The following is a 20,159-nucleotide window of genomic DNA, read 5'->3' as shown; positions in this document are numbered from 1 at the left end:
CATAGAAGAATTGATGCTTTTGAGTTATGGTGTTGGAGGAGAATATTGAAAGTGCCATGGGCTGCCAAAAGAACCAACAGATATGTGTTGGAAGAAGTTCAGCCAGAGTGCTCCTTGGAGGCCAAGATGGCTAAACTTCGTCTATCATACTTAGGACATATTGTCCAGAGGGACCAGTCGCTGGAGAAGGATATCATGTTTGGTAGGTCAGAGAAAAAGAGGAAGACCCCCAGTGAGATGGATTGGCAAAGTGGCAGCATCAGTGGGCTCAAGTGTGGCAACAGTAGTGAGGTTGGCCCAGGATCAGGCAGTGTTTCCTTCTGCTGTGCATAAGGTCACTATGAGTCGATACCAACTTGATGGCACCTAACAATAACAACAAACCCCTGAAATAGTAGTCAGCAACAGATAAGACTGGCCATTTGAGGATTGATGAGATGATTGCTGAGTAGGATTATGGGACATCCTTGCATGGGAATGTTACAATGTGGAATACTGGAAATTGTAAAGAATGACTCAATAATTGTTTATATTGTGTTACAGGATAAATACAGTGCAATAGGTAAATTGTGAGAATTTAGAACATTGAGCACATTAATCATTTCTCACACAAGCCTTTGTAATCTATTACATGAGAGTGTGTTACTTGCTTTAGGCAAGTAAGCAGAGATGATGTGAATACTGCCTACCAAAATAGTTGTAATGATTTACTGTAAATGTGAAAGGTAATGCTAGACCCTTTACTACCTTTGCAGGTGAAAATAATTAATGAGAGACTGAAGACAGATACACATGTACCTTACCCATGCTCATTCAAGGACTGTACTGAAAAAGAGCTTGTGCCAGTTACGTGTCCTCACTGTGAGAAGAATTTTTGCCTGAGGTGATCACTTACACCATTCAAGCCCTGTATACATGTTTAAGTTGTATGCAAGCATGTGAGCTAGTGTTTCCTTCTGTTGCTCATAGACACCGTCATCAGTCAGATCATGAATGTGAAAAACTGGAGCTCTCTAAGCCTCGTATGGCTGCCACTCAGAAACTTGTTAAGGACATTATTGGCAAGTATCTAGAAAGCTTGTTATTTCCTTATTGCTGTGTATTCTGTTAGTTCCAGAGCCTGCTTCTTGTGTCTGCTTAGCAGTTATGGAAATTGTTAGCAACCTGGACGTTAATAATATGCCATGGATTTTGATCTCAGACAGTATTTCTCACAAAACCTACCTGGCCAGTAAAAATATTTTAAACTGTATAGAAGTGCCGTGCCACATATTCTCTTTTGCTGGGCCACTTAGATCATGTAGTTATTCATCACAACTAGAAACAATGTTCATGAGGTTATAGTAGTGCTTTGCATTCTCTAAAGACTAAACTCTAATCCTAGGTAGCTATCCTATGAATGCTATTGATAGTATGAAGTAACAGGAAAGAGTATGTATGTGAGATCAGTCTCCAGCCAATGTTAGTTTAATAGAATTTCAGTCCATATTAAGGGTAAAACTTTTATTGGTATTTTCTATCAACAAATCTCACAATGCTCTGTAGAAGTGTTAGTTGTTGTTTTGGAATAAATTGGCTTAAGATGGAAAGAAACATCTAATCCTGAGTTTTGTGATGTGAATGAAGATTGCATAGATCAATCTGGATGGTATAGTGATAGTCATGCAAATTCAGTACTTATAAAATGAGTGTGATTTCTATATCTCAGTTGTGTGTCATTTGTGCAAGTCTCAGGGATGCAATTGATATGTGTTTTATGATAAAATTGTTATGTGCTTATATGCATATGTTTATTTCTTAGATTCCAAGACAAGAGAGACAGTAAGTAAACGACGAAAAGGGGCAAAAAATAGTGAAACCGCTGCCAAGGTTGCACTGATGAAATTAAAGCTGCATGCTCATGGGGATAAGTCATTGCCACAGGTTGGTCTTAGAGATTTGGAGGGAAAAGAATAAATATAGTTGAAACTCCCTTTCTACTCCTGCCTCCCCTCAAGTACATCCAGCCTACACCTGATGCGTATCATTCCTAATATTACACAATATGTTGTTGTAGTTGTTTAGTGCCGTCAAGTAGGTGCTGACCCATAGCGACCCTGTACAGGGTTTCCGAGGCTGTAAATCTGTACGGGAGCAGAAAGCCTCATCTTTCTCCCGCAGAGCAGCTGGTAGTTTCAAACTGCTGACCTTGCACAGTATATGTCTGCATAAATAATAGTTTTTGAATGTTATGGAAATAGCAGTGGGTCAAATGTATCCTTCAAAATGCTTTAGTTTTCTTAATGCCATGGCTTTGACATTCAGTTCCTTTTTTGTGTGTCTCTCTCTATATTAATATCAACCTGTAGGGCAAGTCTTTCAACCTTATCCTTTACCTTTTCTTGCCTGTTCTTTTTACTCTTTCAAAAAAATTTTAGGGTCATTTTATCCTTTTCTGTGACATTGCAATTTTGATAATATTTGTACTGAATTTCAGATTGAGACAGTTATATGTATAATATTAGCACTGCTCATCCTTATTTTAATGTTCTATTTTTTTTAGGACTTTTATGTATTTAAATAGCATTCTGTACTATTACTTTTATAGCATTTATGTTTTATAAATACTATAGAATGTTCTTAGTTTTATTCTTAAATTTCCTAGTTTTATTATTAGGGTTTTACTTCTATTCTAAATATTATTATTATTATTTTTCCTAATTAGTTACTACTTGGTTTTGTATGCTAACTTTCTATCTGGCGAACTAACTCTCTTAATAGATTCTATACTTTGTAGATTTTCTGTAACTGATTTTTATAGTCAGTTATATCTTCTTGAAAATGATAGTTTTATCCTTATCAGTTCCCCCTCCAATTTTATTTCTGTCTTCCGCCTTCTTGTTTTTATTATTCTTGTTATTTGATCCTAGGTATTAGCTGGGATCTTCAATACAATGTGAATAACATGAGTAAAAGCAAGTGTAAAAATGGCACAGAGGGCTGCATCTGACCTCCTCTGACTTCATAAGGGAAAAGATTCAAACCCAACAGCAGCCCAAGACAGATTCATATGAGGCAGAGGTTAGGCAGACCTTCACCCTCTAATGTCAAGGCATTCTCTACCTCTTGGCTAGGTTTAATAATTCATTGCAATGACCTCACAGAACTCACAGACAATACTTATGGTTATGGGATTTACTAGGGAAGTTATAGGTTACATTTCAGGATCAAGAATGGCACAGTTCTTTTTCTTAAAATAAATAAATAAATAAAATCTTTATATATAATAGCAATTGTTGTTAAATGCTATTAAGTTGGTTCTGACTCACAGCAACCCTATATACAGTTTCTGAGGAGCAGTTGGTGGGTTTGAACTGCCAACTTGTGGTTTACAGTCCAGTGCTGATCCTACAGTGTCATATCAGGAGTCCATAACAGAAGTATAGTTATCTAAATAAAGAACTTTTTGTTGTTGTGTGTTATGTGCCATCGAGTAGGTTCCAACACACAACAATTCTGCATAGGGTTTCCAAGGAACAACTGGTGAGTTTGAACTGCCAACCTTGTGGTTACCAGTCCAGTGTTTATCCTCCTGCACTACCTCAGAACCCCAAATCAAGAAGTTTAATATTAGTTCATTCCTAATCCATATTTGACAGTTGTTTCAATAGTGTACTTTAGAACTATTTATTTTTCCTCGTCTGGGATCCAATCCAAATACTGTTTGATTTTCATGTCTCTTTGGTTTGCTTTTGTCAGGAACTGTTTCTCTTGCCTTTTTTCTTCTTTTATGTCCTTGATATTTTTGAAGAGTACAAACCAGCTTTTTTGTAGAAAGTCTTACAAATTGAATTTGTGTGATGTTTCATCATAACTAGATTTATGTCTTGCATTTTTGAAGGAATATCACAAAAGTGCTATTGTTACCATCTCAGGTACATCTTATCACAATGTGAATTTTTGTGTTTTTCCATTATTGGTGATGTTGCCTTCAATTACATAGTTAAGGTAGTATCTGCTAGATATATCTGCTGTAAAGTTACCAGTTTTCTCTTTATACCAAATAAGTAATTTATGGGGAAATACTTTGATACTTGTTTTAGTGTCTTTCTTGATTTTTTTAAGAGATACATTTAAGTCTATAAATTTCCCTATAAGTAATATACTATTCCCTAAAAGTTTACATTCATTAATTTACCCATTATAGAACATTTCTAGGTATTTTGTTTCCAATGTGATTTCTCTTTAATTTGAGTGACTTGGAAATATATCTTTGAATTTACAACTGTGGGTCTTTTTCATTGTTGTTATTTTTCTTTTTTTTAAATTTCTGTTGCATTTGTGTTAGAATCTCTGTGGTCTCAGTAATTTGAAACGTCTTTAGACTTCCTCTGAGCCTATTTCATGATCACATTTTATGTTCATTCCAAGTGTACTTGATAAAAAGGAAAATTCTTTCTTTGGTGCTAGGTTCTCTGTAGCTACTGTCTGCCTACAAACTTGCTGATTGTGATGTTGAGATGTTGAAGAAGTTTAGTTTGCATCTGCTTTATTTCCCAGCTTCTAATTCATCTTTTAAGACAGTGTATTAAAATCTTCCACTATGATTGTGGTGTTGCTCTTATTTCTTTATCTATTTATTTCGATAAATCTAACAGTTTTTCTGGGTTGTACAGTATTAAGTACATGGATGTTCTTTGTTGTAATAACTTCTTAATGAATTATACCTTAAATTCGATTATGAATGATAATAGTTTCACTACGTTTATTTTGGCCTTTTTTTCATATCTTTGTATTTGTTATTGTTGTTATTTGTTATTAAGTGTCATTAAGTTAGTTTCAACTCATGGGGACCCTGTATAGATTCCGAGGAGTGACTGATAGCTTTGAACCTTGCAGCTGGCAATCCTAATACTTATCCTACAGCGCCGTACCAGGACTCCCTTTATACTTAGCATTCTAAATTCAGGCGGCTAAGGAATGTTTCTTGTAAGCAGCATATAGCTGGACTATGTTTTTATTTTAATCTAGTTTAATAATATCTGTGGAGTCCTGGTGTGGCACTGTGGGCTAATGAGTCAGACTGCAAAGTCATTTGAACTTCAAGGTCGGTGGTTCAAGCTCACCAGCTGCTCCTTGGAAACCCTATACAGGGTCGCCATGGGTCAGAAACCACTTGACGGCACTTAACAACCGTAGCATCTGTGATAGGTGAGCTGAATCCATTGATATTTATTGTGATCACTGATGTTACTAAGCTCCTTTAGCAGTGTCTGTAAATGTCCAAAGGGAACATTTTACAAGCCAATCTCCTGCCTATAGGCACTCAACTTTACTGGGTCCGTGGGCCAGGATACTTGAAGCTGCTCTGTCATTCCAGCTGCCAGCTGTGCTGCTGCTGCTTTTCTAGGCAGGGATCTCACACTCCGCTCATGGCTCTTCTTTCTTGATAGTCCTAGGATCATCTGTTCCTGATTCTTAGGTGACTCTTTTTAAACCCGTGGTGTGTCAAAACTAACCAACAAGGGAGTAACTAGGATATATAATGCTAGAGGAACTGCCTCTAAATTCCTTTTTTGTTGATAAAGAGAGTAGTCTAATTTTTTATTTTTTTATTTTTATTTGTTTGTTTCTTTGTTCATAAAAGTACTGTTGTGTCTAGATACATAGTTAGGTCGTTCACACAAAAAGAAGCTGTTATATGAGTCAAAAATCATTCAGTTGCAAGTGACAGAAACTCAATTCTAACTGGCTGCCGTGGAGTCGGTTCTGACCCATAGCAACCCTGTACAGGGTTTCCGAGACTATAAATCTTTATAGGAGCAGAATGCCTCATCTGTTTCCCGCGGAACAGCTGGTAGTTTCGAACTGCTGACCTTGCGGTTCACAGCCGGATTCATAACCACTACACTACAAGCTTAATCAAAAACAAGAACTTTTATTTTGTTGTGTAATGTGTAGTGACAGGTATTGATCTAGTCTTGAGGATGACTGAATTCAAGGATTCAAATGATACTGAAAAATTCCCTGTTTTCTTTTTTATGTGTTTAACTTGTTTTTTCCATTTAAACTGATATTTTCCCTATTGGTGCAAGGAAGGTGAGGGGCAAACAGATCACTTCAGGTAAATCTAGATTTAATTCAAGAAGTCTTTAAAAAACTCAGACAAAAGAGAAATCCAACTACACACAGACACACATACAGTAAAACATAAAATCTCAGAAGAAGCCCTTGACTTAGGTCATGTGCCTGTCTTTGACAAATCATAGTAGCTGGAGGCTTGAGTCCTGTGCCGAAGTGGATATTTGGGTACTATGATTGGCATTCCCACTAAAAATCTCATTATTAAAGGATAGTCAGCCTCTTTCCAGAAAATGTGAGGAAGAAATGTCATTAAATAAAAACGGGTGTCTATTTCATGATGTTATTGGTCGGTGCCATTGAGTCCATTCCGACACATTTTGAGCCTGTGTACAACAGAACAAAACACTGCCCAGTCTTACACTATCCTCACAATCATGCCTCTTTTTAACCCATTGATGCAGCCACTGTGCTAATCTGTTTCATTGAGGATTTTCCTTTTACTCTGATACTCTACTATACCGACCATGATGTCCTCTAGGGACTGGTCCCTCCTCATAACATGACCAATGTATGTGAGACTAAGTCTCACCATCCTTGTCTCTAAGGAACATTCTGGCTATACTTCAAGATAGATTTGTTCCTTTTCATGGCAGTCCATGGGATATAAGACTCTTCACCAAGACCATAATTCAAACACATCAATTCTTTATTGGTCTTTCTTAATCGTTCTCCAACTTTCACATACGTATGAGGTGATTGAAAATACCAGGGCTTTGGTCAGTTGTACCTTAGTGCAAAATGTCATCTTTGCTTTGTAACACTTTGAAGAGATAGTTTGCAGCAGGTTTCCCCAATGCAATATATTGTTTGATTTCCTGACTACTGTATCTGTAGGTGTTGATTGTGAATTCAAGTAAAATGAAATCTCTGACAACTTCAATCTTTCCTCCACTTTATTGTGATGTTGTCTTTTGAGCCAATTTTGAGTCTTTTGTTTATGTTGAGGTATAATCCCTAGTGAAGTCTAAGTAGTCTTTAGTTTTCGTCAGTAAGTACTTCAAGTCCTCTTTGCGTTCAGCAAGCAAGATTGTATCTTATGTATGTCTTAAATATATAATTCATATTTTAACTTTTCTCTTTTTTCACAGACAGAAAGAATTTACTTTCAGGTTTTCTTACCTAAGGGGAGCAAGGAGAAGAGCAAACCAATGTTTTTTTGCCACCGATGGAGCATTGGGAAAGTCATAGACTTTGCAGCTTCTTTAGCCTGCCTGAAAAATGACAATAACAAATCAACAGCTAAGGTAACAGCTAGTTGTAATAAATTTTACTCTAAATGCTAAAGGAAACGCTATGTTAATATGTTTGCTTATTACATATGATTTATTTCTTGTTTTAACAGAAATTAAGGTTATGTCACATTACTTCAGGAGAAGCCTTACCTTTGGAAAATATTTTGGAAACATGGATTGCTAAGGAGGATTGTCCTTTATATAATGGCGGAAATATTATTTTGGAATATCTTAATGATGAAGAACAATTTTTAAAAAATACTGATTCTTACTTGGAATAGTCGTTCAAGGAGTCTAACTGGAAATCACAAGGAAAATTCTATGGACACTTTTAAGTCAAGTTTTAAATTATAAACCTTATGTATTTTACTTTACATTTGCTTTTAAATTTATTTCTATTTTGTCATAATGTACATTATCAGTTATTAAGTTTAGCTTGACTTTGTGCTGTAAAGTTTGACTATCAACTGATGTTCACCTATGAGCAAACTCTTGTATATCATAAGCTTTTACTGGTTCATGCTGAAGTAACAACTGCAAAGGTATATTTCTTATTTGTTAATATCAGTTGAGTGTCAGTGGCTCTGTTCTGTGTCATCTTCCCTCCAGGATTTTAGTTGAAGGAATAATCTCTGTGTGGTTTATTATCATTTTTTATGGCAGAGGAAGCAGGAGATGGTTGACATATGGGTTGACTTTTAGAAGATTCAGGTATCACTGTTGCTTTAAGCAAGTTGCATGGCCAAGTTTGACATCATAGGGCCAGGAAGTAGAAACATTCTACCTATATCCCGGTGTTTAAATTGATCTCATAGAAACTTAGAGATCTCATTCAACCGAGAAGAATCTGAGGCCTAGATAGGAAAATTGACTTTCATGTTCTCACCTAAACATTTCAGGGCATCGTTCTGATAAAACACCTCCCCCAGTGGGGTTCACTTTTTGTTTGTATGAATATGATATAAATGAGAAGAAGAATAAGGTAAGCTAACTTAACAACAGTGTCTTTATTGGTACAAAAGCAAAACACATGCCAAAGTAACTCCATTTTACTAAAAAATTCCAGTAAATCCTGCTGAGCAAGATATTTATCGATAGTTAACAAAATACTACTATATAGAAGAAACGGAAGCTTCTGTTCTTCGTTCCTTTTCTATTGTAATTGTCATGGAGATGTAGAGTGGCTTTAGCTTAATTAAAAGAACAAACTAAGATTGTTCATTTGGTTAATTTTATTTCTAATCTGCTTTCTTCACATTGTTTTCATGTGAGGGGTAAAATGACTTCCGACTATTACCAAGTGCTTAAACATTTATATGAGTCCTAGTGGGTTAGGCATTGTTTGGGTTAGGCATTGGTTGGACTTTTAACTGCAAGATTGGCAGTGCAATCCTATCAGCTGCTCTGTGTGTGTGGGGGGGGGGGGGGGAATGAGGCATTCTGCTCCCGTAAAGATTGACAGTCTCAGAAACCCTCAGGAGCAATTCTGCTCTGTCCTACAGAATCAATGTGAATCTGAATTGACTTGATAGCAGAGGATTTGGATTTTGGTATATACATTCATACATTAATGTAGCTCTAGGAATGCTATTTATGTATGCTTCTATCTAATTCCTATGGTGGAGTCCTGGTGTGGCGCTATAGAGTAAGCAAGGTCAGTTTGAACTAAATGATCAGAGTGGTTCAAACTCACCATCTGCTCCTCAGAAACCCTATACAGAGTCATTAGGAGTTGGAACCAATTCAACCACAGTCAACAACAGTGGTCGAGACTGTGACGAGATGTATGTTGCTGTTGTTAAGTACCGTGGAGTCGATTCCGACTCATAGAGACCCTGAACAGGGTTTCCGAGGCTGTAAATCTTTACAGGAGCAGAAAGCCTCATCTTTCTCCCGCGGAGCGGCTGTTAGTTTTGAACTGCTGACCTTAAGGTTCACAGCCCAATCCATAACCACTACGCTACCAGAGCTCCTTATGAAGAGATGTATATATGCATATAATGATAATGGGAAGAAGTGTGGCAAGTGTCAATGAGTGTTACCTGATAGTAAATGAAGCTAAGTTACAACAGTACTTTTGCCAGAAACTATAAAACCGGAGATAGATATGAACTTTAAATATATTTGCAAATAAATACCAGAAACCACCCTGGAGTATCTATAACAATGCCTTTCTCATAGTAATCAACATATCTTTTATGAATTGAACTAAAGCTAAATCTACCACAAAAACATAGCTATGGGGAAAGGGGCATTGAAGGAGAGGAGACAAAGTTGGCAGAAATTGAGTTCATGAGAGATTTAACAAAAGAAAACATGGCAGGAAGGACGTATCTATAGGCATACTGTGATAGGTGAGGTTGAGTCCAAGAGAGTGGTGCAAAATAGTCTGGCACAGGGCTAGGGACCAACATTCTCAGAGGCTCCAGGGACTGGGCCTCCACTCCAGCAGTCTTTACAGAGAACAGGGGTGTAGGTGGGAAACACTATCAATCCTTCCAGCTTCTCATTTTTTAATTCAACTCACTTTCTCAGATGTTCTTATAAGGCTTTTAGTTGAGTATGTGTTATGAAATTTTAGGGACTTAGTGTATCATTCTACCTGCATGTCCCCCAAAACAAATCAAATCTACAGTCATTAAGTCAATTCTGACTCATAGTTACCCTTTAGGACAGAGTAGAACTATCTCATAAGGTTTTCAAGTCTGTAAATCTTTACAAAAGCAAACTGCCACATCTTTCTCCTAACTAGTGCTTGGTAAGTTCAAACTGCCAACCCTTTGGTTAGCAGCTGAGCACTTTAGCACTGTGTCACTAGGTCTCATTTCCACCTGTATGCAAATATCTAAACTTTTCAGTAGACAAAAGCGTTTTGAATTTAGATGGGTGAAATATTCGCGTAAGTGTGGCAGTAAATATATACGTATGACAGATTATTGGATTTCCCCCCGCTAGATTTCTCAAATATTTCCCCCAAGTTTTCAGGCAATGAGAAGACTGGAGAACCTAAAGAGGGGAAAAGTTTTCAGATGAAAGAACTATGAAAAATCATTTTGCTGTTTGATATGGGGAACAAAAATTATCTGCACTCTGGTTGTTATTTATGTTAATCAACTTTTAGAAAAGACAAATACATCATTTATTTGTCGTAATCTCATTGCTTTCCAATATACTATTTCCATCTGTCAACAAGTTTACTATTCCTTTGTTAAAAACTTTTTTAGGCTGAGCTATGAGCCATGAATGCACCACTGTCTTCACTTCTTCATCAGAGGTGAATCTTCATCCTCAAAGGGCTGCTTTCAGGGACCCAAACAGGTGAATTCCAGTGGAGGAAGATCAGGACTATAGGGAGGATGCTTTAACACCTCAAAATGAAGTTTTTGCAGAGTGTCAACAGTGTGGACAGAGGTATGCAGACATGCATTGTCATGCAAGATCACAAAGCCATTAAATGCAGTCCTCTGCATTTAATCCGAAGTTTAGACTTCTGCTCTTCAGTGAGCATTTCACTGTAATGAACCCTGTGGATGGCTGAACCTTTTTCCTGTACTATTCCAATATTGACCCTTGAGAATCCTAGAATACTGTAAGCATTGATTTTCCAGTTGATGGTTGGCTTTGAACTTTTTCTTGGTCTGCCAGTTAGGATGTTTCTATTCCCTACTCTGCTGTTTGCTCTCAGGCTTGTACTGATGAATCCATATCTCACCTCAAGTAACGATTTTAAGAAATTTAACCTTTGAATATGGGTCCAAACTTTGTTTTCAGATGTCCAAACACTTTTGCTTATGGTTTTCCATGAGTTATTTTGGTACCCATTTCACACAAACATTTCAAAACCCAAGTCTTCATGGATTATTTCCTAGGCAGAGCCATGGCTGATTTATAAATGATTTGCCACATAATCCATTGTCACTCATCTATTTGACAGAATCATTTCCAATGTGTGCTCAGTATTGTCATCAGCCAAGGTTTACAATTTATTTGTTTTTTTAAAACTGGGAAAGTTTAAAAAACTGATGAATTCCATTCTTTTATTTCCAACATTGGTCCAATGTATCTATATATTTTTTCTTAGTGTGGTACATATGTATAATTGAAATCCAGGGTCTACTATATTTGAAAAATTAACCTACATAAACAATATAGTTTTCAAAAATTTGCCAGGTTGAACATTAAACATGGCTTTGATATTTTTTAAGAGATAATATTTTATGATTAATATACTTAATATTGTTGTTAACTGCCATTGAATCAGATCCAATTCATAGCAACCCTGTATAGGGTTTCCAAGGAGTGGCTGGTAAGTTTGAACTGCCAATCTTGTGGTTCAAACTGACCTTGAGGTCGAGTGCTTATCCTATGGTGCCATACCCAGACTCCAAGATACTTAAAACAATTTGTTAAATATAACAGATTGCATCATGATCACCTGAAAGTTCTGCTGAAATAATCAAATGAGGAGACTTCAAAAAGTTCATGGAATCAATCTTCAAACCAGAAGAACTAAATTGTGCCAGGCTACCACTGCCAACTGGTCTGAAAGGAATCACATTAGATGGTTTGGATAGAATTAGAGGAAAACCGTGGGGTAGTGGATTATTTAATGCATTTTCTATCTGCGAACCTTAAGGTCAGCAGTTCAAAACTATCAGCTGTTCTGCAGGAGAAAGATGAGGCTTTCTGCTCCCATAAAGATTTACAGCCTCGGAAACCCTGTACAGGGTTGCTATGAGTCGGAATCGACTCCATGGCACATAACCACCACCACCTTTTATCTTTAGTCTTTGTAATTTTTACCACACAACTCTTTTCTTGATGGGTCTAGGTAAGAAATGAGGGAAAGAGGCTAATAGGATGTTATGATTCAGTTAAGAATGATAACACAGTTGTGAAGGTAAAAGCTTAGAACTCTAACATAGGTGTAAAATGAGCCATCTCAGAAGCATCTCAAAGAGTAGTAGCTGGGAGTGAAGTGCATCCTTTGGACCTGGAGATCTCTGCATTCAATCTCCTCGAGCCAGGGACAGAAAGCTGTTACACCGAAGGAGCAGCTGCAGAACCAAGAACCAAAGCACAAGACAGAATGGTGGATGGACTTCCTGGCCCACGGAGCAAGTAAAGCCTTTGGACAGGAGGCTCATTTGTGGAGTTGTGTGTCTCTAGGAACTAAATTGGGGAGCTAGGTTAGCTAACCCACAAAACTAGCACTCAGTACCTTTGGGCTAAGGTTTATATTAGTGTAGAGTGTCCTTTGGGCATTTCAGCGGCCCTAAAAGCCTTGTAATATTGCTGAGCAGGGCAGAGGCCAGACAAAGGGGCCAAAGGCCAGAGAGAGGCCTGCCTGCAAGCACTGTTAGAAGAGGCTGTCCTGATTGAAAGAACAATGTGCCCCGAGCATGTTCTGATCCTGCATCGTAACTTGTTACGTTTCCTCATAGCTGTCAGTATGGTGTTGGAGCTCTATGTGGCCATTGCGGTCAATCAGGTCAATCATTGAACCCAGTTGAGTGAAGAATTCTTTAGTTGGAGGGATGGTTGGTATCATTTTTTGCATGAGTACAGAGTCAAAATCATTAAAAAGAACAAGATTTCTGTCTGGATAGAGACTGGGGAAAGTCCTGAGGCTATAGACCGAAAAGAAACTCACCCCTTTGGCCAATTTTCAGCTGAACAATAGGTAAATATATAAGGTGAATAAGACTAGGGAGAGACACACACCTTAAAGTTATCAACCATTTGAGAACAAAAGTCAGCATGTACCCAAGGATTAAGTTCAGAAGGGTTTAGGAAATGAGGAACACAAACGAGAAATACAGGAAGAAGTGGGATTATTGCTGTTGTTACACGTCTTTGAGATGGTTCTAACTCAGCAACCCTGCATATGGTTCATGAGGAGTGGTTGGTAGATTTGAATCACCAACCTTGCTGTTCAAACTGACCATGTGCCCAGTGCTTATTCTATAGAGGGATAGCGATGTTAGATTGTGGGGATTGCAATCAATGACATGAAACAAAATGTATATGAATTGTTGAATGGGAAAATGTGTGCTCTGTAAACACTGAATTCAAAATAATTTTAAATCAAGAAAATTGGAATTGAAAGATAGTGGAATTTTTCCACTAATTTTTTGACGCCCCTTGTTTGTTTAAAGGAACCATGGTGGTGCTGTTAGATAAGCACTGGCCTGTTAACTGCAGTCTGCAGTTCAAACCCACCAGCCACTTCGCAGAAGGATGAGGCCATCTGTTGCCAGGAAGATTGACAGGCTCAGGGTTGCTCGCTGAGTCAGAATCAACTCAGTGGCAGTGGGCTTGGTTTGATTTGTATGTTTAAGGGCTACTGGATCCACAGGCTCAATGTTGTTGTTAAGTGCCGTCGAGTCGGTTCCGACCCATAGCGACCTGTACAGGATTTCCGAGACTGTAAATCTTTACGGGAGCAGAAAGCCTCATTTTTCTCCCGTGGAACAGCTGGTAGTTTTGAACTGCTGACCTTGCGGTTTGCAGCCCGATTCGTAACCACTACGCTGAGCCTATTGAGCACTGACAGGCTCAATAGTAGATTTATTTTTGTTTTACTGCTCAGCCTCAGAAGTCCCTCCCCTTGTTTGGAAAATAACACTATTGTGCGAGTCTATGGACTGACATGCAAAAACCAGATACTTCTGATCCCTTCAGCTGAAGCACAGCATATAAACTAAGTTGAGTAACTGAATGTCCTTGCCCTGAGCTATTAAAACTGTTTTTGTTAAGTGCCATCAAGTAGGTTCCAATTCATAGTGACCCTGTATGGGGTTTCCAAGGAGCAGCTGGTGAATTTGAACTGCTGACCTTATGGTTTGTAGTCCTGTACTGATCATAATGCACCACACCAGGAGTCCAAGCTGGGGATTGTTGCTGTTGTTAAGTTGCGCTGAGTCGATTACAACCCATAGCGACCATGCATAGAGTTTCCGAAGAGCAGCTGGTGAGCTTGAACTGCCGACCTTCAAACAACTTTGCAGTCTGGCGCATTAACCCACAGCACCACACCAGGACTCCCAAGCTATGAATAGGGAATAGCAGTCAATCGATTCTGACTCACAGTGACCCTGTATAAGGTTTCCAAGAAGCAATTGATGAGCTTGAACCACTGACCTTGTGGTTCAAACCAACCTTGCATTCCAGCACATTAACCCACAGCGCCACACCAAAACTCCAAAGAAGTAATGTTGTTGTTGTTGCCAAGTGCCGTCGAATCTATTCCGACCCATAGCGACCCTGTATAGGGTTTCCAAGGAGTAGCTGGTGAGCTTGAACCGCCGACCTTGCAGTTCAAACGGCTTTGCAGTCTGGCGCATTAACCCACAGAGCCACACCTGAACTCCAAAGAAGTAGTAAGAGATTACCATTCGTTCAGTTGCTCTCCCTTGCTTTACGGTAAGCATGTCTAAGTGTCTAGCAGCAGTGGCCCCTTATCCAGACCGTACCTTATGCTGTTGATACAGCCACCTACTTTCCCTAGCGTCCCAAGCTACTCAATAACCATCCAGCAAATTATTTTTCTACTCAAGAAGGACTCCCAAAATCAGTTTCAGTTGTGCTCTAGAATTGTGTGAAAACTAGTCAGCACATAAGGCTATTGCTGAGTCAGCTGTGTATGGACCATACATCTAAGTAATGGAGCTCTGGTAGCGTAGTGGTTACGAATCAGGCTGCGAACCGCAAGGTCAGCAGTTTGAAACTACCAGCTGCTCCACAGGAAAAAGACGAGGCTTTCTGCTCTCGTAAAGATTTATAACCTTGGAAACCCTGTATAGTACAGCGTCACTATGAGTCGGAACTGACTCCACGGCACTAACAACAACAACAATATCAGGAGGAGACCTGGTGTGGCGCTGTGGATTAATGCGCCAGACTGCCAGACTGCAAAGCCGTTTGAACTGAAAGGTTGGAGGTTCAAACTCACTAGCTGCTCCTTGGAAACCCTACACAGGGTCGGGTTGCGATGGGTGGGAACCAACTCGATGGCACTTCCCAACAACAGGAGGAATCCTAGAATAAGAACTTGACCGCAGGTCCTTTGAATCACAAGGTCAGAAGTTCAAACTCACCAGCTGTTCCTTGGAAACCCTACATAGCGTCACTATGAGTTGGAACCAATTTGACGGCACTTAACAACAGCAACAATGCTTCAGGAGGGCAGAGACCTCATCTAGCTTGGCCTCTGGGGTTTACCCAACTCCTATCTCAGTGTCAGGAAACAAATATTCAGCACATATTTAGATTTGAATGAACAAAAGCATAACACTTAATTTAACAAGCCTCCTTAATATCTATTTTAGGTTTTTGGATCCTGACTGCTTTTACTGTAGATTTTTCTTAGGAAAGTGTTGTTGTTGTTGTTATGTGCCGTGGAGTCGGTTCTGACTCATAGCGACCCTGCATAGGGTTTCCGAGGCTGTAAATCTTTACGGGAGCAGAAAGCCTCATCTTTCTCCCGCTGGTAGTTTTGAACTGCTGACCTTGCGGCTCACAGCTTGATTCTTAACCACCATGCTACAGGATCAAAAATGATGGCACCAAGGTTTCAAGTTCAGGTAAATAAGATGAGTTGCGATAAATGAGGAAGTCTGGAGGAAAGAGATTGTTTTCATTGTGAAAAATTGAACCCGTTAAATACCAGGATTTCTACATTTTCATAATTACAGGCTAAACAGGTTATGTCACTACCTAGATCAACGTTGTTTTAAAAGTACAACAGTCCCTCCTACTGAACTTTGATCCACCATAAACAACTGTGAACCAACTAATGCAACATCAGACGGTGGTGACTGGAATATCTGCAAGAGGCGTGCTCTTTAGAGTTTTTAACCTGGTTTTGCTCGTAAGATTTATTTACACTTTCAAGATGACCAGAAAACTTTTTATTGCCTTGCTTTTGCTGTTTGTGATTCTAGGAGAAGCAGAGAAGTCCTTTATCAGTTTTTTGAAAGTAGAAAAAATGGAAACACTATTTTCCAGAAAGACTGAAGGAACTATCATTGTTAGTTCAAGTTACAAAGAAAAATGGCCAAACTCCAGCTACCTCTTTGTGCTAGTAGAAGATCCCAACATTCTGCAAGTGGTGAATGTGACCAAGATCTCTCTGGATGTTACAAACTTTACCATAAACTTGGTGACGCATGAAGGAGGAGAGACAAATTTGATCATTCAACTATGGGACTCTGAAGGTAGGCAAAAACAACTCATTGAAGAAATTAAGAATGTCAAAGTCAAAGTACTCAAAGAAAGAAAAAATCCTTTGCAGGCATCGATGCATTTTGACAGGAATATCCTCATGTTTATTCTGCCAATGATACTGTTAAATAAATGTGCATTTGGTTGCAAGATTGAACTGCAAGTGCTTCAAACAGTATGGAAGAGACCTTTGCCAGTACTTCTTGGGGCAGTTATACAATTTTTTCTTATGCCATTTTGTGGATTTCTTTTGACTCAGATTTTGGCATTGCCTGAGGCACAGGCTTTTGGATTTGTTATGACCTGCACATGCCCAGGAGGAGGTGGGGGCTATCTCTTTGCTCTGCTTCTAGAAGGAGATATTACTTTGGACATTTTAATGACTTGTGTGTCAACATTACTAGCCTTGATAATGATGCCTGTCAATTCTTATGTATACAGTAGGCTATTAGGGTTATCAGGAGCATTTCATATTCCTGTTTCTAAGACTGTGTTAACACTCCTTTTCATACTTGTACCAATATCAGTTGGGATAGTCATCAAGCATAGAATACCTGAGAAAGCAAACATCCTGGAGAAAATAGTTAGACCTTTGAGCTTTATTTTAATGTCAATAGGGATTTATTTAACATTCAGACTGGGATCAGTATTTTTAAAAACAGTTAACCTAGAGGTGCTTCTATTGGGTCTCTTAGTTCCTGCTTTGGGTTTATTGTTTGGATACTCCTTTGCTAAAGTTTGTATGTTGCCTCTTCCTGTGTGTAAAACTGTTGCTATTGAAAGTGGGGTACTAAATAGTTTCTTAGCTCTTGCTATGATTCAGCTCTCTTTCTCACGGGCCAAGGCAGACATAGCTTCGGTGGCTCCTTTTACAGTAGCTATGTGCTCTGCATGCGAAATGTTGCTCATTCTTCTGCTCTACAAGGTGAAGAACACATGTAGTCTTATCCTAGATGAGAAAAGAAAAAAAAATTCCCCTAGTTTAACAATGAAAGCATTATTGAATTCCTACTCAGGGTGAGGTACTGTGGGGGATTTAAAAAATAAATAAAATGAGACCTGTTCTCAAGCCTCTTAGGAGGCTGGTTGAAAACTTGATATTAGGCCAAAATTTGTACATGCTTACACCCCCACTCCCCGCCCCAGAGAATGATAGAATAGTATTTGAATATGATACTTTATTATTAACTCTTAAACAGGAAAGAACAATAAATTCCTCCCTTTTGGTATTAAGTGTCGTTGAGTCATTTCCGACCCATAGCGACCCTGTATATGGTTTCTGAGTAATGGTTGGTGGGTTTAAACTGCTGACCTTGCATTCTAGCACATTATCCTGCAACACCACCCCATGACACCTAAAGAATGGTATCCATGTAACAGGCATTCAGATCTTTTAGGATCTCTCATGGTCTCATCAGACAAATATGTCTCAAGCTAAACGTAGCCTCTGTTCTCTCATAGCTGTGCTTCCTGTTGTCTTCCACATCTCTCACTAGAGGTATTACCATTTATAATGAAGCCCAGGATCATCTCCTCTCTTCTTTAAATCCAGCCATTCTCCTACAGAAGATTTCCTATAATATCTTTTTATCTAGCTCCTCTCCAACCCCAGTCTACTATTGTTCTGCCTTATAATAATGTTTCTTCCCTAACTGGCTTTTGGTTTCTCATTCTACCCTATAATCACTATAAGATTAATCTTCCTAAGGTCTAATTTTGACCATTTAGCAAGGCTTCTGTGGCTCTTTTTACAGTAGCTATGCATCCTGTACACGAAATGTTACTGATCCTTCTGTTCTACAAGGCAAAGAAAACATAGATCCTTATCATAGATTTAAAAACAAAAAATTCCCTGCTACAAAGCCTTTTTCCTTTTGAATAAAGTCTTATTACATTCTATTATCTGATTCCAATCTAGCTTTCCAGTTTTATATACTCCATTTATTTACACACAACCTTTACTCCAATCAAACAGGGTAACACTTAGTATCTCATGAATACACTCTTATTTATGCTTTTCCTGCTACCCCAGGGTTCTCACCTCATCTCTTTTAATCTTTAACCATTTTACAAATCTGTCTCAAATATCACCCTTGCTGCAAAACATTTGCCAATTCCACTTAGCTCCCTGAGAGTGAATTTTTTTCTATATTCTCATCATACACTTTTATTCTTACTGTATTAAGTACAATACAGACATTTTACAGCTATTTTTGTTTCTGTTTTATCCTTCCTTTTTTGCTATAAATCCTTGAGTAGGAGAATTACATGTATTCATTTGGAGACTCCACATAATTTCTAGTATGTAATTATCTTCTAAATGATAGTTCAAATAAAGAGTTGAAAACACAGACTAAGGCCCAAATAAATAGTGGAACTTTTAAATATCATTTTTGAATTTTCAATGAAACTTTTTAGCATCTACTTCCTGGAGTCCTGGTATTGCACTGTAGGATAAGCACTGGACTGCAAGGTCAGTTTGAATTGCAAGGTTGATGCTTCAGATCCAACACCTGCTCTTCAGAAATCCTATACAGGATGATTATGAGTTGGAACCGACTCCACAGCACTAATCAACTTTCAGTTTATTACACTTTTTGAAAGAGGGTGGGCAGCACGAATAAGAAACAGCACTATGAATAATCCTGTTTTCCCCATTTCCTAGCCTTGTGACTTTAAGTAAATTACTTAATTTCCCTAAGGTACAGTTTTCTCAAGTAAAACATGAAGATAATGGGGTCAACTTCATCGGAATATCTTGCAGAATAAATTGTATCTTACATAAAGTGAGCTTAGCAAGTGCTCAGTAAATGTTAGCTGCTATTATAGTATCAGAGTTTGACCTTTTTCTTGATATATCTCTTATTGGTTTGGCATAGTAATCTGATAATTAGATATGAAACCTAAAGCATTCAGCATTTTCCTGAGTTATATTTTCCAACTTGCCCATGGTATTCAGGATTTTTTGTTTTCTCTAACAGATAGATGATAAGACAACCAAAGTTCTTTGTTTCAGTTTCACCAAAACCAATGATAAAAACCAAAATTTATAAAATAAGTATTGCCTATGTGAAATAATTTTCTACTGACTCCTTCAAACAGAAATCTCTACCTAGAGTTTAAAATATAATTAAATATGCAAACACTTAATTTTTTCATGAACACTGATTGGTGACAGGTGGTAGTAGTGGTTATGTTCCATGGTTCGGACCCATAGCGACCCTGTACAGAGCTTCTGAGGCTGTAAATCTTTACAGAAGCAGAAAGCCTCATCTTTCTCCTGAGGAACAGCTGGTAGTTTCGAACTGCTGACCTTAACTCTTGCAGCCCAATTTGTAACCACTATGCTACCAGCGATTGGAGGACTGCCTTTATATTTAGTTGTACTTCTCTCAATAATCATGTGACCTCAAGCAAGACACATCTTTACACTTTGTTTTTCAAAGCAATAAAATGAAAGGATTTGGCCAAGGTTTTAAATCTTTGCTCAGCTGTATTACAGCTTGAGATTCTGGCACAAAACCTAGCACCTAGCACTATTGGCAGGGTGATAGGGTAAAGTGGAGAAGGTTCACCACC

The 20,159-nt window shown here is 38.3% G+C and overlaps 2 protein-coding genes across 3 annotated transcripts in view; both read left to right on the top strand.

The window, feature by feature from the left end:
• The window catches only part of ZFAND1 (zinc finger, AN1-type domain 1), a 19,004-nt gene extending 11,368 nt beyond the window's left edge, over positions 1 to 7,636 (top strand). Inside the window, exons 4-8 of one of the 2 annotated variants that reach the window (XM_006830816.1) lie at positions 756 to 883; positions 970 to 1,061; positions 1,802 to 1,923; positions 7,233 to 7,367; positions 7,466 to 7,636. In XM_006830816.1, the coding sequence (XP_006830879.1) occupies positions 756 to 883; positions 970 to 1,061; positions 1,802 to 1,923; positions 7,233 to 7,367; positions 7,466 to 7,636 (648 nt within the window). Of the gene's footprint in view, positions 1 to 755; positions 884 to 969; positions 1,062 to 1,801; positions 1,924 to 7,211; positions 7,368 to 7,465 lie in introns of both variants that reach the window. The other variant, XM_006830815.1, reaches the window with a different exon arrangement.
• Positions 7,637 to 16,251: 8,615 nt separating this feature from the next.
• On the top strand, positions 16,252 to 17,601 carry SLC10A5 (solute carrier family 10, member 5). The gene has a single exon (XM_006830895.1). It carries the CDS (start codon positions 16,252 to 16,254, stop codon positions 17,599 to 17,601), a length of 1,350 nt encoding a protein of 449 aa, XP_006830958.1.
• Positions 17,602 to 20,159: the final 2,558 nt, after the last annotated feature.

Source organism: Chrysochloris asiatica, unplaced genomic scaffold (assembly GCF_000296735.1).
Source record: "Chrysochloris asiatica unplaced genomic scaffold, ChrAsi1.0 scaffold00001, whole genome shotgun sequence".
Lineage (NCBI taxonomy): Eukaryota > Metazoa > Chordata > Mammalia > Afrosoricida > Chrysochloridae > Chrysochloris > Chrysochloris asiatica.
Note: the sequence above shows the minus strand (reverse complement) of the source record. Positions and strands in the feature narration are given on the sequence as shown.

Bases quoted from the DNA above. Each gene is read 5' to 3' on its own strand.
- SLC10A5 (XM_006830895.1), top strand. From the start codon at position 16,252: ATGACCAGAAAACTTTTTATTGCCTTGCTTTTGCTGTTTGTGATTCTA.